The sequence below is a fragment of the Carassius gibelio genome, chromosome A4, assembly GCF_023724105.1.
Source record: "Carassius gibelio isolate Cgi1373 ecotype wild population from Czech Republic chromosome A4, carGib1.2-hapl.c, whole genome shotgun sequence".
Lineage (NCBI taxonomy): Eukaryota > Metazoa > Chordata > Actinopteri > Cypriniformes > Cyprinidae > Carassius > Carassius gibelio.
The window spans coordinates 34,170,750-34,187,902 of NC_068374.1; the positions used below are offsets into that span (position 1 = coordinate 34,170,750).

A 17,153-nucleotide genomic window follows, 5' to 3' on the forward strand; every position below is an offset into this window, starting at 1 on the left:
GGAACCAGTGATTCCTTTCATAATTGCAGGAAAACGGCTTGTGATTACAAGTACAGAGCCTCTAATGCTGTTAACTTAAAGATGAAGCACCATAGAGCAAAAACATGAGTAACTCAAGCTTGGAGAATACATTTTAATTGACATAAGTGTGAAAATAACTGAAGGAAATATCCGTTTGTTTAATAAACTAAGACAACTAACATACATATTCTTTTGCTCTCTGTACCTGGTACTTTTTTTTTATTACAAATGAAATAAAATACTGGTATCAGTACTTAGTATTTGCATGTACCAAAAATAAAAGTATCCGTATCGACCTCGTTCTGAAAAAAGTGGAATGGGTGCATCCCTAATTGAAATGTTAATTTATAAAATAAAGTATTTATAAATTACCTATATATTAATTTATATACGTATTCATTTAAATAGCTATATGTGACCCTGGACCATAAAACTTTATAAAAACTTTTGATTTCCATTGATGTATGGTTTATTAGGATCAGACAATATTTGGCCGAGAGACAACTATTTGAAAATCTAGAATCTGAGGGTGCAAAAAAAATCTAAATATTGATAAAATCATTATCCAAATGAATTCTTGGCAATGAAAATTACTAATTAAAACTTATTTTTTTTATATATATTTTCAGGTTGAAAATGTCCATAATATCTTAATGGAACATGATCTTCATATCCTAATGATTTGTGGCATAAAAGAAACATCTAGACTGCTTTTGTGCTCCAGGGTCACATATGATTATGACTTGCATATTAAATAATGATTCGCTAAAAAGAATCGGTTCAAAGGAATCTTTTGAATGTCATTAGACTCTTTCAGTACTTTCAGTACAAAACAGAGGCGTTTCTGGATAAGAAGTCTTGATTCAGTGTCCTGCTTGAACATGTGTGTGTGATTAACCACTTGTCTGTCTGTCTGCATGCGCTGTGGGGTTTGCAGTGAACAGTCTGTCGACTCCGCCCCAATCTCCAAGCTCCTCCTCCTCTCCCCCGCCTCCGCCCTCCCCCCCACAGCTGACGGACGGATCGCACTTCATGTGTGTGTGAGAGGAGAGATGGACGAGTAAGACACACACATCAGACGTCACTGCGTTGTGTTTGTAATGACTCTCCAGCGTTTCATGCCAGCGTACAGGAGGCGTTTTCTGAAGGGTTTAACTGCATCATAAATACAAGTGTGTGTGTGTGTGTGTGTGTGATCTGTCTGTTCTCAGAGGAAAATGAAGGATCGTCTCAAATGAAGCAGTAATTAGCCTTCCAACTAGAGTTCATTAGCTTCATAGAGTCTCAGTGAGCATAAAGCTTCTCTAATTAACAGTGCAATTAAGAGTTATTCAGACATCACTGCACATGACAACACGCTCACACACACAGATACAGTATATACATATGCTGATATTTCTATCGACAATATAAAGAGTTATGATTTGTATTACTTGCATGAACACATGCCTTTAAATTGATGTTCTGTGGAACGGAGCGGTTTCAAATTTTCATTGATTTGATCAGCAAGTGAAGCCAATTAAATACAAATGCTATTTGTGTTACTTAATGAAAACAGCTCGGGTGCTGTGATGTAGATGCAACAATTCATGCATTATTTCACTATCAGAATGTCTTCTTAAATGCATCGAGATCACAGAGAAATGCCCGAGTCATATTTGTCTCCAAAATCAAAAGAAAAACATGAGTTATATTGTTGCAACATGAAAATGCTTTTGGGAGCAATTACATTTTTTTTTTTTTTTTTTATTACATATTTTTACATAAAATTACATTTTATTTATTTTTTTGCATAATGAAATGTATATGTTGCTTCATAAAAATGATTTTGGGTGCAATTATTATAATTTTTTTTTATTATTATTACAATTTAGAACAATGTATTACCCTTTTTGCATTATGAAATTATAGTTTCCTCTAAACTAAGTCATGAAAATCACCCATTTGGATGCCATTTTTAAAATTAAAATTACCATGAATAACAGTATAATTAAATTCAGTATTCAACAAAAATGCTGCATAATTTATTTTTATATTTTAATGTACTTTCATTTAAATTAAAATAATGCATCTTTTAATTATAGTCATCAGATTTTTTATTATTTTATGTTTTTTGCATTTCAGTAACAAGATTGTGTAGGAAATGTGCTTAATTTCCTGGAAATTAATGTGCATATATATATTATATATAATCTTTTTTTTTTTTTTTTTTTTTTTTGAGTTGTATTTAGATATTAACATGTAAATATATCTTAAATATAAGTGTGTAAAATGTTGTTGTTCTGTGTGTCCAGCAGCCCCTCCAGCCACATCAGTGAAGCATGTGAGAGGACGTCCCACCGTGAGCCACACACATCATCATCATCATCATGAGACAGACAGGAAGTGCCGCCCATCAGCTGACCGACACACAGCGACGTCCAGGCCTTAGTTCACACGATTCATTTATAGTGCTTATTTATATTCCTATTGTTCCCTTTTGTTTTCTGTAGACCCCAGAGTTGAGTTGTGTTTGATTGGAGGTGCTATTAAACTCTCTCTGATGTACATTACAGCACCCAGACTCTCTCTCAACAGGAAGTGGAGCGTAAAGCCCACTTATTTAATTCGGACTGCCGAGGGTTGCGTTCATCGTTCGCTTGTTTTTATATGGATTTTAATCAGTCGCTCCCGGTTTTATCTATTGTTGGTCGACGCGATTTTTAGTACTCATATCTTTTGCACTGTACGACACCCATCGTTGCTTTTTTGATATCAGAGGATTTATATATAAACGATGTACAACTATAAACTTTCAATAAGGTGCCACCGTACTGCTGCCGAAGGACAGGATTTGTAAATGATCTGTATGTTGGATAGTCCGCAATAGCCACCACACTGTTTCCCGACACACTCATGAATGTTCCAGCTTATGTTTTATTTTTCTATGGCTGAGAGATATTTAAGTAGAGAGACGAGTACAGCGTATTACCATTTTAAGAAGAGTATTTCAGAGGTTTGAGGAGCAAGCGTTTATAACGGTTGATAAAGCAATAAGCAGGGTTTGGTGTTCAACTTTGATGTATAAACTGTAAAGTTCATGATGTATATACTGTACACCATTCTATGAGCAGAGCAGACACACAGAAGAGGTTATGTATCAGAGTCAATATGCAAATGTTCATATTTCATCTGTTTTATATCATGTGAAATAAATGTTGATGTTCTTATACAGTATATTCAAAAAGCTTTTGATTCCTTTTTTTCCATCTGATTACTGGAGAGTGTGTGTGTGTGTGTGGGCGTGCATGTGTAGTCAATCAAAATGAGGATGTGTGTGTGTATATATATATATATATACACACACACACACATACGATAAGTTTGATAAGCAAGTTTTTATTTTTATTTTATACAAATATAATGTACACCAACATATACATATAATTTGTTTTTATTACATTTATATAGAAAATGCATTTTTGTTAACTTAAAATTTTTTAAAAATATTTTAAAAAATATATAATTTTATATAACAAAATTAGAAACCAAAAATTCTAAGTAATTTTTACTTTTAAGTAAAAAAATATATATTATACTGTTATAAAGTACTTTAAGTGTATACAGTGTGCGAGTGTTAGCATTTTAATTCATTTAAAAATAATTGTATTAATATTGTAAAGAACATATGTTAAAATGTATAAAATTATATATAAACTATATATTTTCTATATGCATTTTGATGAACTTAAAATTATTTTTAAAAATACAAATTATTTTATAATAAAAGAAAAACAATTGTACAATTTACTTTAGGTATCATTTTGTTATTAATACAACATGTTTAGGACAAGAACATTATACATATATATATGTATGTATGTATATATATATATATATATATATATATATATATGTGTGTGTGTGTGTATATATATATATATATATATATATATATATATGTGTGTGTGTGTGTGTGTGTGTATATATATATATATATATATGTATATATATATATGTGTGTGTATGTATATAAACATGCTTCTAACTTTAATAATTGTAAAGTTTTCATCTATGTTGGCTATAATGCATTCCTCTTGGGGTTTTGATATTTATTCAAATAAACTGTCAAAACATCTGTAAAAATGTTATTTTCACTACTGTAAATGGGCTCACACCATTGATTTACTATAAAGAGAACATGTATAGATCAGTGTTCATATTTGTTTTAATAAACATCAAAAATCTAAAAGGTGTGCATTATAGATGACACCTGGATTTATGACCCATTTGAGTCATTCTCTTCAAATGCTGTTGAAGTTAGAAACGTGTACCAATGTATGCAGTGTAACTTTAGTGACGGTCCCTAAATTTGACAACAAGATAGATACTGTCAAGTATTCAAATGTGAGCAGTATTTAAATTCTTTTACATTTTGTCACCATCTGCTGGTTTGATGAACACAGTGAAGATCATAGAGACCGGAAACTGACGCCATCTAGTGCTGTTTTCCAGGAAGAGACGATTTAAAGGCCAGAAAGGCTCATCTGACTCATTTATATTTTCAGTTTTGAACTAGATTCGTGTGATATCGGGGTAAATAATGAGTCTGGAAACCCCCCACCTGAGACACACGAGAAAAGCTGCAGAGAAAACTTTCTGATAACAGAAAAACACGTAGGATGCACTTCCGCTGCAGTTTCTGCTTATTAACCGATTTTATTTATTATACATATCAATAAAACTGTGCTATAAAGACGATTTTGTTTTAAATTAACATTGCCAAATATTTCTACAAACATTTTAATTAAATGTCACGTGGTGTGTAACTACAAAATAACATTTCCAATTTTTTTTTTTTTTATTTTTTTTACAAATATGATATGTCGTATTTAACAAGTAGAATCACTTTATTTATGGTGTTTTAGGAAAGAATAATAATAATAATACATGTTTGTATTACGATTTCGAGTCTTTTAATAAACGTTTTTACACTTTTTGATGTAATTATATCAACACCTGTTTTCGAGTATGAATTAGTAAATTTTTAGTCTTTTAATCCAGCCAGAAACTTTCCCAAATAACTAAGGAATTTCGTATTTGCAGCTCAATATATCTTTATTGTGTTGTATAACGATATAATTCCTGTATTTTACTTCTTAAAGAGGTGTAAATAAATTAATATTAAATTAGTTTGAAATTAAGGCCTCCTTATGAATGAACACAGGTGAGATTACGGTGTCATTTTGATATTTCGCATTTGTAATGGAAACTTTTCGGCTTTATCATGTATATTTAGGGTTGCGAGCACGTGGAGGCATTCATAATAAGCGCTGACGTCACGCTCGCTCCTCCCCGCGCGCCCCCGATCAGCCGTTCCACGATCCGTCCGCTCGCTGAAAGTCTCCGCGTTTCACCCGTTTCACCGTCGCTTAAACCCGACCAGACCGCGCGCACACGAGCGGAACCCGATGGCTTCGACGACTTCCTTCGGTTCCGAGCAAGAGTCGCCGAACCCGAGCGAACAAAGCGGCGACGGGAGCGAGTCAGGCCTGCGCGCCGCCGATCCGGAACCGGCCGTTAAGATGGACGGAGCGGAGACGGACGAGAAGCCCAACGGACACGAGTCTACAGAACAAAGCCCGGAGGAAGCCACGCGGGGAGACGGCGGCAACGACGAGACCGAGGTGGAGCCGGAGAAAGAGCCGCAGAAGAGCCCCGGCAGCGCGGACGGGACGACGGAGCGGATGAAGAGAGAACAAAGAGAGGAGGAGAGCGCGCCCTCACCGGCGGAGAAAAACAGCAGCGGCGGCGGAATGAAGAGGCGTGCGAGTCTGGAGATGATGAGCTTATCGTCGGACGGAGAGCCGCTTAGCCGCATGGACTCCGAGGACAGGTGCGTGTGCTGCCGCCGACACACACCGATACTTCACCGATATAATCCGCCGTTTAATATCAGCTCTGTTGATTAATGACGCGTTAATGTGCTATTTTTATAAACCCACAACTCTCGCGCGCGACAAATGTGCAGACTAAGCCCACAACAAAGATCATTCAGATTAGAAAATACTATATCAATGGCAGAAATAACAACAATATTACCAGCAATAATTCCTGTAATATTCATGAGGCAAGTTGTATAGTTTTATGGTCATTTGTTTACTGTTGACTTAGTTATTTTTGGCAAAAATAAGTGAAACAAAATAATATATTCTGCCACTACCTGGTAATAATAATATTAATAATGCTATTATTATTAATTAATATTATTATATTATTAATATTAATAATTAGTTTAGTCAAAAAGCACAAATTAAATTAATATCTGTTTTGTGAATGCATGGTTTAACCATTATAAAATATATATATTCATAAGGCGTATATTGTTTAGTGTTAATGTAACTTATTTACTATTAGTAATGTTGTCAAAAGCAGACATCAGTCATATGAGATCAGTTCTGCACACATGTGGTCTAACCACAAAGTAAATATATATATATATATATCTATACATAATATTCATAAGACGTAAGTCTTATGGTCATTCATGTACTGTTGATTATTTTGTCAAAAAGAAGAAATCGATATCTGTAATGAAAGTAAATGGTACATGTACAAAAAAATCAATATTCATAAAGCATATTCTTGTGGTCATTTATTTACTGTTCACTTGTCAAAAAGCAGAACTTAAAATCTGTTCTGCTTTGTTGTTGGGCACTTGCGTTTGTCATAATGCAATGTTTAAAAAAATATAAGCTATATTTCTGACCCATGAGATAATTTACTTCACATGTAAATAACGTTCACAAGTCCTTTTCTTTAGAAACCCATCAATTGTGTCAAAAGCAGACATAAAACCATTACGATTGGTTTTGCACATCAAACACTTGAACATCAGTATACATTTGTATTGGTGATGAAATAACATCGATCTGTTTTTAGTGTTTATAGCACAACAATCCCAGGTGTATTTTAACTTCGAGTCTAATTTGAACTGTTGTCCCTTCAATAACTATTCAATCCAGAGTAATTCTGTACCATAAAACTCATTTAAATGTGTTTGCCAATGAAAAACAAGAACTCTTTGAACAGTAACTTTCATTGTACGAAAGGAAGATCTAGTGAAAGAGAGCGTTCTAGCTTATACGAGTATTTTATCTATCAGGATGAAGCGCAGGCACAGCAGTTGTTGGCCCGAGAAGTTGATGACTGCCGGTTTTTGCCTTATCAAATGGAGCGCTTTGCTTTGATCTGGTTTTACGTCATCCGGCCCGCTCGAACCCGTGAGACCTTTCATCTTATGGGTGTGTCGGTGCATGTGTTTTATGACGCTTTCTGACGAGGTGCTTGATATCATCATCTGCCTTTATCATGCCAGGGCGCCTCTTTTAATATTATTGGTCTTGGATTCCTCATCGTCTGTCGTGCTGTAGACATCCTGGCTCGCAGCACATGGGAAATCTCCATAGATTATCCGCAGGCACAATGGAACGAATTCACGGTGAACACATTATATAGGTCAGCTCTGCTCGGATGGGGATCCCTTGCAGCTTTGAGGAGCTTTCACTGGGAATAAAGCTCTTAAAATCTGAGTGGAGGCCCTGAGCCCTGCTGTTCGGGCAGCTGGAGGGATTCAATCTAACTGTTGTATGACCCAGACCACACGACAACTGGTGGATGAGACAAAACGTGCCTTTATAGCACAGCTCAGGTCTCATTTAGAAATGTTCAGATCCACAAGTAGGTTATTCAGCAGAAGCAGGCGCAGATGTTATATATTCCCAAAGAGGTAATTCACCCAAAAAATCATTTACTTAACCTAGATGAGTGTCTTTCTTCTGTGGAACACAAAAGATGTAGGTAACCAAAGAGTTAATGGTAGCTATTGACTTCCATAGGATGTCTTTGCAAACTATGCTACCATCAACTCTTTGGTAACCAGTATTCTTCAGAATATAATCTTTTGTATTCAACAGAAGAAAGAAATGACATGAGGGTGAGTAAATGACAGAATTATCATTTTTTGGGTTAACTATCCCTTTAAGTGGCAATATTTGGCCGCTGGCAGAATTTTCTGTGGTTTTATAACCAGTGTCTAATGTGAACACATCTGATTGGCTATTGCATTCATGCACTCAACAGATATGTGTGCAATTGGTTACAATGCTGCAAAAGCAAAGAAATATTTGATTGGACGAGATCTAAATCTAATGATGCAATTGACACTTCATTCAATTTCAGCTTTATCGCAAGAGTCCTAATACATTTAGTTTAATTGAACAGACATTAGTGCCTCATTATCTTCAGTTTGGGGAGGGGGAATTTTATGTTTATTAATTTTCAATACTGATAACATAATTTAGATAATTAGTTAAAATGTCAATGAGCATGTAGTTTCACGTAAAAGTAGTTTTGTGGATCACAAAAGTTGTTGTTGGGTGAAATGCTTGCATCATTTGTTGCTTCGCATGAGGAACCAATCTAAATTTATATTGCATAATCTAAAAAATTTTATTAACATAAAAATTATTAATAGGTTTGATTCTGAAGCCAAACAGCAGGTGTTCCAGCTTGAATATGTGAAAGTGCACATGAGTTTTAAGGGGAACTCCACTGGATGGGACGTTTGAGTCAAAGCAGGTGTTAATTGTCTGTCGTCTTCAGTCAGTTTTGACCGTTTTGAAATGAAATCTCTCAAACACATTCATAACGTCTAAGGGCTCCTGTGCGTCAGCCTGCAGGACCAAGAAACCCAGTTTGCCCTGCTTCTAATTTCAGATAAAACAAAACAACAACAAAAATGGTTTTAGTAAGGTGTCAGAATTTCAAAATGCATGTGCAAAATATTAAGTAACTCCGTTAATGTATACAAGTCTCAAATATTAATGCATTAAATGTTGGTATTTAGCATCACCACTATTACTATTGCTCATACTTCTTGTTATTGATTTGAATAAGTCCCTAATGCTAAATCTTAGGCTAGTTTACGTGCATTCTTCAGATATTTTTTTTTCAGCATCGAATCACTGCTGTACCTGTGGGTTTTGCAGCTGTCAACACTGTATCACTTCATCAGTAGTCAGACTGGCAGTTGGAGTTTGTCTTTGTGATTACCCAGCATCCTGTTCTCTGGCACATCCTGGGATTTAGCGTCAGTTGTGGGCAGTGAAGTCTGAAAGGAACCAACAGATGGAAGCGTGTGCGAGCCCCTCCTCTCCCCTCAGGAGCCATGCAGTCACATTCACTGGAGTTCATGGTGTTTTACTGTGGTAGTTTACCGCTGTTCTCTCCCACACTCAAAAGATCATTATTACTGCACCACGGTTAGGTGGTCGTCCCACTGCACTGGCCTCGTTTACCATTCACAAAGACTCATGGGTGTTAACATGGGTGCTGCATTGCAGGTTTTACCACAAAAAATATTCAAGAAAGTTTCTTTAATAGTCATTCTACTCAATCAATCGCCCCTTATTTGCTTTTTTTGTGTGTGTTGTACTGCTTATCAACGCCACAGCCTGTCATTTCTAATCTCATTATGTCCGTCATTCTTTCTAGTTTCAGTTTTGTGCACATACATGATATTTTTAGTGGATAACCACTACTACAGTGAGATTTAATCCAGAAAACATTGTTAAAAAGGCAATGTTTCCACTTAAAGAAATTACTCCTAGTACTTTCGACATCCAAATATCAACACATCCACAAACACACATTGGTGCACCTATAAACTTAATAGATTTCTGAAAGACATTTGGTTTTCTTTGTATTAAATCATTGTTTGTGTGTTTCAGTATCAGCAGCACTCTCATGGACATGGAGAGCATTGATTCCAGCGGTCGTTCTACCCCAGCTATGATGAACGGTCACGGCGGGGCGTCTTCCTCCTCCGCTAAGGGTTCATCTTACCCCTGCTGCTGGGATCAGTGCCACATGCTGTTCAACAGCAGCCCGGACCTGGCCGAACACATCCGCGGAGTGCACGTGGACGGACAGCGCGGCGGGGTCAGTGTGTGTAAATGCTTGTTTTATATACCCCAAAAACATGTTAAATGTGGCATTGCGGCAGAAGGAAACAAATATTTTTAAAGCAAAGCATTTTACCAAAAATAGTTGGCATGTTTGAAATGATTTTTGAGACCTGTGTTAAGTGAAATTCTTACATTTCTCACTGTTTGCACGCAGGTTTTCGTGTGTCTTTGGAAAGGCTGTAAGGTGTATAACACACCGTCCACCAGTCAGAGCTGGCTCCAGAGACACATGCTCTCTCACAGCGGAGACAAACCATTCAAGGTCAGCCTCTTTGCACACATGCACAGATACTTGCAAAAAATCGATCTAGTTTTTGGTTTTAGTTTGTATTGGTTAGTTATAATTGATTTAATTACAATAGTTTTTTAGTTGTTTTTTTTAGCTTCTGTTTTATTAAATTGTATTTTAAATGCATTTTATTATCCGAGCATTCTAAACTACTACTACTCTTTCTTAAAGTAAGTCTTAAAGTCTTCAAACTTACAGCTTGTTAACACTATTTTAAATATTCAGACTACAATACTTTATTATTTGTTTCAATGTTTCATTGTTTTATTTGTTATATTAAGTCTCAATGTTTTGTTGTATTGTAGTAAAGATTTTATTAGTGTTGTTATTATCTTTTTTTATTCTTTAAATACAGAAATGCTTTCTTTAATGCAGTTTTAGAGCACAACAAATGGTCTTACAGGGTCTGTCTCTCACTTCAGGTCACATTTCAGCAAAATATCTAAATTAGGAATAAAATTGCATTCAATAAATGAATCCTGTCTTTTTTCCATTTAGATTTACATTTTTAGTAAGTATGAGTTCATACTGTTAAACAAGTGTAACCTTGGCTGCATTTTTGTGTTTATGTGGGAACTTTGTCATCACGGCTAGACAATTAAAACACTGTCCCCAGGACTCATTCTGTAATTAAAACCCAGCGTTGCCAAGAGTTCAAGTGAGGTTTATTTATTTATTTTTTCTCTGTTATTACTCTGACTGATGTCTGTCTCTTTGAAGTGTGTGGTGGGTGGTTGCAATGCCACCTTTGCCTCCCAGGGGGGGCTAGCGCGCCACGTGCCGACCCACTTCAGCTCCCAGAATTCCTCCAAACTCTCAAGCCAGAGCAAGGTGAAGGAAGATTCGCCTTCCAAAGCAGGCATCAACAAACGGAAGAAACTTAAGCACAAACGGCGGAGGTCATTGCGTGAGTGTTAGTGGAATTTCGATCCATGTTTAATTCTGGGTTCAAAACTCTTGCTCTTTAATTCCAATCCATTTCCTCCCACCAGCACGACCTCACGACTTCTTTGATGCTCAGACCATGGATGCAATCCGTCATCGCGCCATCTGCCTCAATCTAGCGACTCATATTGAGAGCCAAGGCAAAGGCCACAGCGTTGTGTTTCACAGTACGGTAGGTACCAACACTTAATCTACTGAAGTCAGACTTCATTGAACCACAAGCACACAGCCAGTATGCAGCATGCAGTTAACCTAAAACGAGATCTTACGATTCCTTCTCACCGTGTGTAATTGAGCAGGTGATCGCCAGGCGGAAGGAGGATTCTGGGAAAGTGAAGGTCCTGCTTCATTGGATGCCAGAGGACATGTGAGTATATGAAGGTGTACTGCTCACCTCAGTGCCCTGCACTAAATGTCAGCCGTTCATGTGAGTCACGGGCCACTCGAGGGCGGCCTTACACACTGATGATTCAAACACACATACATGACTTGATATATGAGACAGGCTGATGGTTCTGAGGCTCCTTAAGTCACATTAACTGCCTCAAAAACACATGCAGACTGATCTATAGCTGACTGTGGAGATCTTATTAATCCCAAAGGAGAAGTTTTTCCCTCAAGCGTGTCTGTGTCCTGCTGTGCAGAGAGATGCATGTGAGCACTGTGCAGAAAGTAGGGCTAGTATATTCTGTACTATGCAGAATAGAAATATATATATGTATATATATGTCATTTAGCGGACGCTTTCATCCGAAGCAACTAACAAAATATGGATAATGGAAGCAATCAAAATCAACAAAAAAGCAATGATATGCAAGTGTTTTTACAAGTCTCAGTTAGCTTAATGCATTCTCTCATAGGTAAAATGCCCATCATATGCACGTTTCTGAATTTTGCCGAAATGTAACTTTTTTTGCCTACTGTTTTATGAATACTATACCACTATATTTCATACATTTTTCGCCTACTATATATTAAGGAAGTATGCATATTTGGACAATATTATGCTACATTTATCAGATGACCTGTATTAAATTGCTACTCAGTTCTCATCCCATTATTAACAGTCGTTTTGTATAAAAACATCGCCATTCTGATCAAATAATGAGGGACAAAAGACACTGTAGTTGATGCGTTTCTAGGTAGGGATGCACGATATTGGATTTTGGTCGATATTCGATATGACGATATTTTCAAAATAATTTTGGCCGATACCGATATCGATATATATACAAATTTTTCGCCTGATATATTTAAACTTTAATTTTACTGAAGAGAAATCCATGTATCTCTTCTGTACTGATTCTACCATAAATGTATTATTTTACAAATGTAGACAGACATTCACACCTGAAAAACAGGTCAATTATTTCACTTGGAGAATATCGGTTTGGCTCATCGGCAGAAATATTCATATCGGCCGATACCGATGATGGTCATTTTAAGCTTTTATCGGCCGATACCGATGTTGTGCCCATATTATCGTGCATCCCTATTTCTAGGGTTTCATTCATCACACTTGAATTAAAAGTTACATTTTAACACATTGCATCGTGGGATACTGTATCGGACCCAGTGTGCTCTGTATACATGAGATTTTGGCTAGCCAAGTGTTGGTCACTGGAGAATTTCATGCTTACAGAAACTTTCTTGTTTTAGAAATGGCAGCTAATTTGCCAAAAAGCCATTTCTCCCGAATTTCACACACTTTTTGTCTCTCGATCACGTTTCTCTTCTTGCTGTCTCGCTAAATCCATTTTTTCTTTCTCTTATGTTGTCCTAAGTACTTTTTTCCCCCCTCACCTGAGCATTCAGATTCAGATCAATTCCCAGTTCTATGTGGTAAATGTCCACATTAATGTCAGATTGAACGGATTGAAGAGCGCTGGCCTGCGTCAAACACCACCAATCTGGAAACAAACTTGCTTTTCATTGAAGTCAGTCCAAGATAAAAACCTTTTAAAGGTTATCAACTTGTTCTCAATATTTCCATGGCTTAGACGAGAGGCCTTTGAACACGTTACCCGTAACCGTCCACAGATTTCCACTCTAATTTTGCCACTTTGTGAGCTGCTTTCTTTAATCTTTGTGCAATTTAAACTACTTTTATGGTTAATGAGCCTTGCTGCTAACTGTACTGTTCAATTTATATTTGCACTGCAGCTACATTGGTCCATGTGGTGATAATTGATGCACTTGCATACCTGTACTCTTGGACAAACCTGTGCATGTGCACGCTGCTATTCAATCTGAGCCAGAGCAATGTTTGTCAGCTCAGCGACGGCGCTAAAGAAGTTGCCGTCTCGCGAGACGTTTAAAATGGATTTCTGGGTCACCACAACAAGCCCGAGCCAAAAAAAGCTCCTCTGTGAAGAGGAAAAAAGGAAAACGTTTGTAATAATCTCATTGTGGAATGCATGTTTGGAGGAGACGGAGGCTGTGTGTTTCTGGACCGGCAAATGCTAATGTTTATATGTAGTGTATATTTTTAAGCTATGTTTGGAATTAAGAACATGCATACTAGTGTATTTTTCTGTAAGTACTGTAATTGATCAAAATATTGCAGTGTATTGTACCTTTATTGAACCCTACACTGTATAGTATTCATGCTATGTGAGGCATCATTTTAGACCAGGATTCTTACTCAAATGCAATCAATGATTAAATTGCAGGCATTATGATCAAATTAAATCAAGATGTTGTTAATCGTGGTTAAAATGTATCATAAGTTAATTACATTAGAATTTGACAGCCTAGGTCATAGCTTTCTGGGACATCCTATGCAATGTGTTCTGGTTGTATTCTGCACATTCTGACAGAATTAGTTTGTTGAGTGCATAGCATTATAGTATATTCATATTTTGACATTCTATAGTATACTAAGCTTATGTAGTATGCTAAATCTAACAATGCAGCGTGCTTGGCGTCCTACAAAATATGGGACATTGTGCATCGTATATTCTCATTTTGACATACTGAAAAATTGCATATTACGTACAAAATGCATGCTGCATGCTTTCCTGAATGCACTGTCAAAAAATGACATTTCTTTGTCTTTCTGATGTGCACAGACTTCCAGACGCCTGGGTCAGCGAGAGCGACCGTCCCCAGCTGAAGACCAAAGTGGTCCACCTCTCCCAGCTTCCTCAGGACACGGCAGTTCTGTTGGACCCCAACATCTACAGGTGATCTACATTAGCAGCTCTCTCGAACTTTACCCGTAGCGTTCAGAGCACAGGAGCCGTCGACGACTTCCATGTTCTGGCCAACAGGAGCCTCTGCTTTCCTGTTAAAGACTCTTTATGATCTTCTCCAGCAGATGGCGCTAGCGTCACTGTAACCCGTCACTGGGCTCTCCCCAAACCCAAACACACAAAGCTCAAGGGGTGGGGGGGAGATCAATAACCCTGGATATGAGAGGAGACGTTAATTAATCAAAGCTGATGATACAATCCGCCCGGGTCACAGATACTTTAAAGTCACCTTTGACCTTCTCCCACAGATGTAAATGACCATTCCAGGATTGTTTCCCTCGTTAGAATCACTATTAATCAATCGTAGTACATCAGTTGTTTGCAGTAGGAGTTTGTTTACCCAGACTCCCGCACTGGTGTGGAATGTGATGTTTCTGAGCATGTGGTCAAGACGAACACTTTGTGGGCGGAAGCGCATGTATTCATGCATGTTAAAGACAGCATGGATGTCTTCAGCTCCCCATGCAGCGGTTAATAACAGGACAGATGCTCGTCATGCTCTGATGAGCATCTTTATGTATTGTTTTGCTGTTTGTGGTACAGAAATGCAATCAGAAATGACATGGTTCTAGTGCATTTGTGTATGTGTGTGTGTGTCGTACTAAAGCAGGTTCTGCTTGTTTTCAGGATGTTTTTCTAGAAGACTGGGTGGGGAGGGCAGCTTCTGTCAGCGCCTGCTGACGTACCCAAACCGAAGTGGACGCGCGGATCTTTTGAGATGGGAGCTCTTTTCCCTTTGCTTTTTTCCCCTCCACTTGTTCCTCTTTTTTTTAATGCTCCGAGTCTGCCAAAGCATGCAGTGAATTTTTAATGTGTGTTTTTATCCCTTGAAGAAAAAAAAAAAAAAAAAAGGCAGAAAATTGGGAACTCTCGTCGGTGCTGGACTTTTAACTGTCTGGGAGGATGTGTTGTATGTACACCACGGTTTTGATTTTCCTTCCCTGCATCCTCAACTCTGCTGATTATCTGAATTTTTTTTTCGTCGAAAAAGTGCCCATGTAAATATTCCAGGAGATCTGTAATATATTTTTGTACTGTGGAAAATATACTGTACTGTAGATAGATGTAATAAGCCACTAGCTGACAGAAAACATAATTGTACAGATTGTGATAGCTAGTAGTTTTGGATGATGTGAATGCTCCCATAGACGGTTTGGCGTGCTTTTAGTAATACGTTTTTTTTGTTTTTTTCTGAACACATGCACAGACTCTTATAACTGCTGCTCCACCTACTGATGATGATGATGATGATGGGATGTTATTGTCCTCCCGCGTGCGCCTTGTGTGCGTTCTGCTAAAGCCAAGGAGTGTCTAGACATCTCAACGTAATGGTGCTAAAGCTAACACTAGCGTTCAAGCTAATGCACATAGGAGACCTGTAGGATCAATAATGATGGTGCTTCTTAGATCATGTACTTAATAATAATATTAATAATAATTCCCTCTTCCCCGTGCTTCTAGATCATACTTCTGTCTTTGTAGTAAAGTTGAAAGTTGTATCATATGTGTTTGTTTGCTTGTTTGTTTGAATCCTCAGGTTTGGCTCTAGTTGTGTTTCTCACACAGGACTGTTGTTTATTAGCAGCGAGGAGGCCCGGGGCATCTGGGATTGTTTTATTGGGGCAGATTTGCAAGCGTTGAGGCGGAGGCCGTCTGCCAGGACCTTTAGCTCGTGGCCGCCCAATATGACTTTCTGGTTACGCCAACACCTGACCGTGTGTTTTTTGAGTTTATTCTCTAATTCTCATCTATTGTCGCACTTGGTTTGAGTTTGTAATTATCTCACATCTTTATTCAGGGTTTCTGCAGGTCTTAAAGTTGCCATTTTCACAAAATGAGGCCTTAAATGTGCATAATTTAAGGGTTTTTCGATATGAATATCTTCCTTTCATCACAAAAGATGCAAAATTACATTAGCAGTCTTGAATCAACAACAAATATCTGCTAAAAATTGTTTCAGTTTTGAATTAAGTGGACTATTCGGAGCCTTTCAGCAGATTTTAGTTTTTGTTTTAATCAGAAACTTATGTAGATATGTTGGAAGATGTATTTTCTAACCTTGAAATATTGTTAAAACTATACAAAATATTTCTTGGGTCAAAGACGAGACGTCCCATTTTAGTGTCAAAATTAATTTACAAAGTGACTTTATATACAGATATAAAGCATATTCAAATTAAGTGTCAACTTAACTTTGAAAATAAAATAGCAAAATAAGGCTTAAATAACCTTCCGGTGTTATTCAGCATAACCGATATATTTATGTATTTATAGTTTATTTAAAAATTAAACGACATGCTTATTTTGACCTGTACTTATTAAAATATATAAAAGTAACGGTCACATTAAATTTTATTTTATATTATAAATTCTTGCTGACAAATGGGCAAAACCTATTGGTTTGGAAGATAGTGGGCAAATATTATTGGTAGAGACTTTAAATATTAATTTTTGGTATATAAACTATAATGCTAAATCACATTTTAGTGGCTGTCTTCTGTAAATTAAGGCAAAAATGTGTGATAGTCATTATTTTTTAAATAAAAATAAATGACACTTTCTAGTAAATGGGGGAAAAAATGTAAGCTGCATAAAACTTTTGTTGTTTTGATGCTTGAAACCCCTTTTTGTCTTTGA

The 17,153-nt window shown here is 36.9% G+C and overlaps 2 protein-coding genes across 28 annotated transcripts in view; both read left to right on the top strand.

Moving 5' to 3' along the window:
- Positions 1–3,237, top strand: part of LOC127978662 (pleckstrin homology domain-containing family A member 5) — a 125,578-nt gene extending 122,341 nt beyond the window's left edge. For 19 of the 24 annotated variants that reach the window (XM_052583474.1, XM_052583568.1, XM_052583484.1 and 16 more), the window contains one exon: positions 2,316–3,237. In XM_052583474.1, the coding sequence (XP_052439434.1) occupies positions 2,316–2,452 (137 nt within the window). In that variant the 3' untranslated portion in view covers positions 2,453–3,237. Of the gene's footprint in view, positions 1–958; positions 1,082–2,315 lie in introns of all 24 variants that reach the window. The other 5 variants (XM_052583506.1, XM_052583639.1, XM_052583597.1 and 2 more) reach the window with 3 other exon arrangements.
- A 2,082-nt stretch (positions 3,238–5,319) lies between these two features.
- aebp2 (AE binding protein 2) lies at positions 5,320–16,020 on the top strand. Of its 4 annotated transcripts, none has more exons than XM_052583903.1 (8): positions 5,320–5,896; positions 9,792–10,002; positions 10,183–10,290; positions 11,038–11,230; positions 11,310–11,434; positions 11,562–11,629; positions 14,334–14,447; positions 15,144–16,020. In XM_052583903.1, exons 1-8 carry the CDS (start codon positions 5,472–5,474, stop codon positions 15,154–15,156), a joined length of 1,257 nt encoding a protein of 418 aa, XP_052439863.1. In that variant the 5' UTR covers positions 5,320–5,471; the 3' UTR covers positions 15,157–16,020. The 4 variants fall into 4 exon arrangements, with proteins under 4 accessions (XP_052439863.1, XP_052439844.1, XP_052439853.1 ...); XM_052583884.1 differs by having other exon boundaries at positions 5,342–5,896; positions 9,792–10,008; XM_052583893.1 differs by having other exon boundaries at positions 5,342–5,896; positions 9,792–10,008; positions 11,038–11,224.
- Positions 16,021–17,153: the final 1,133 nt, after the last annotated feature.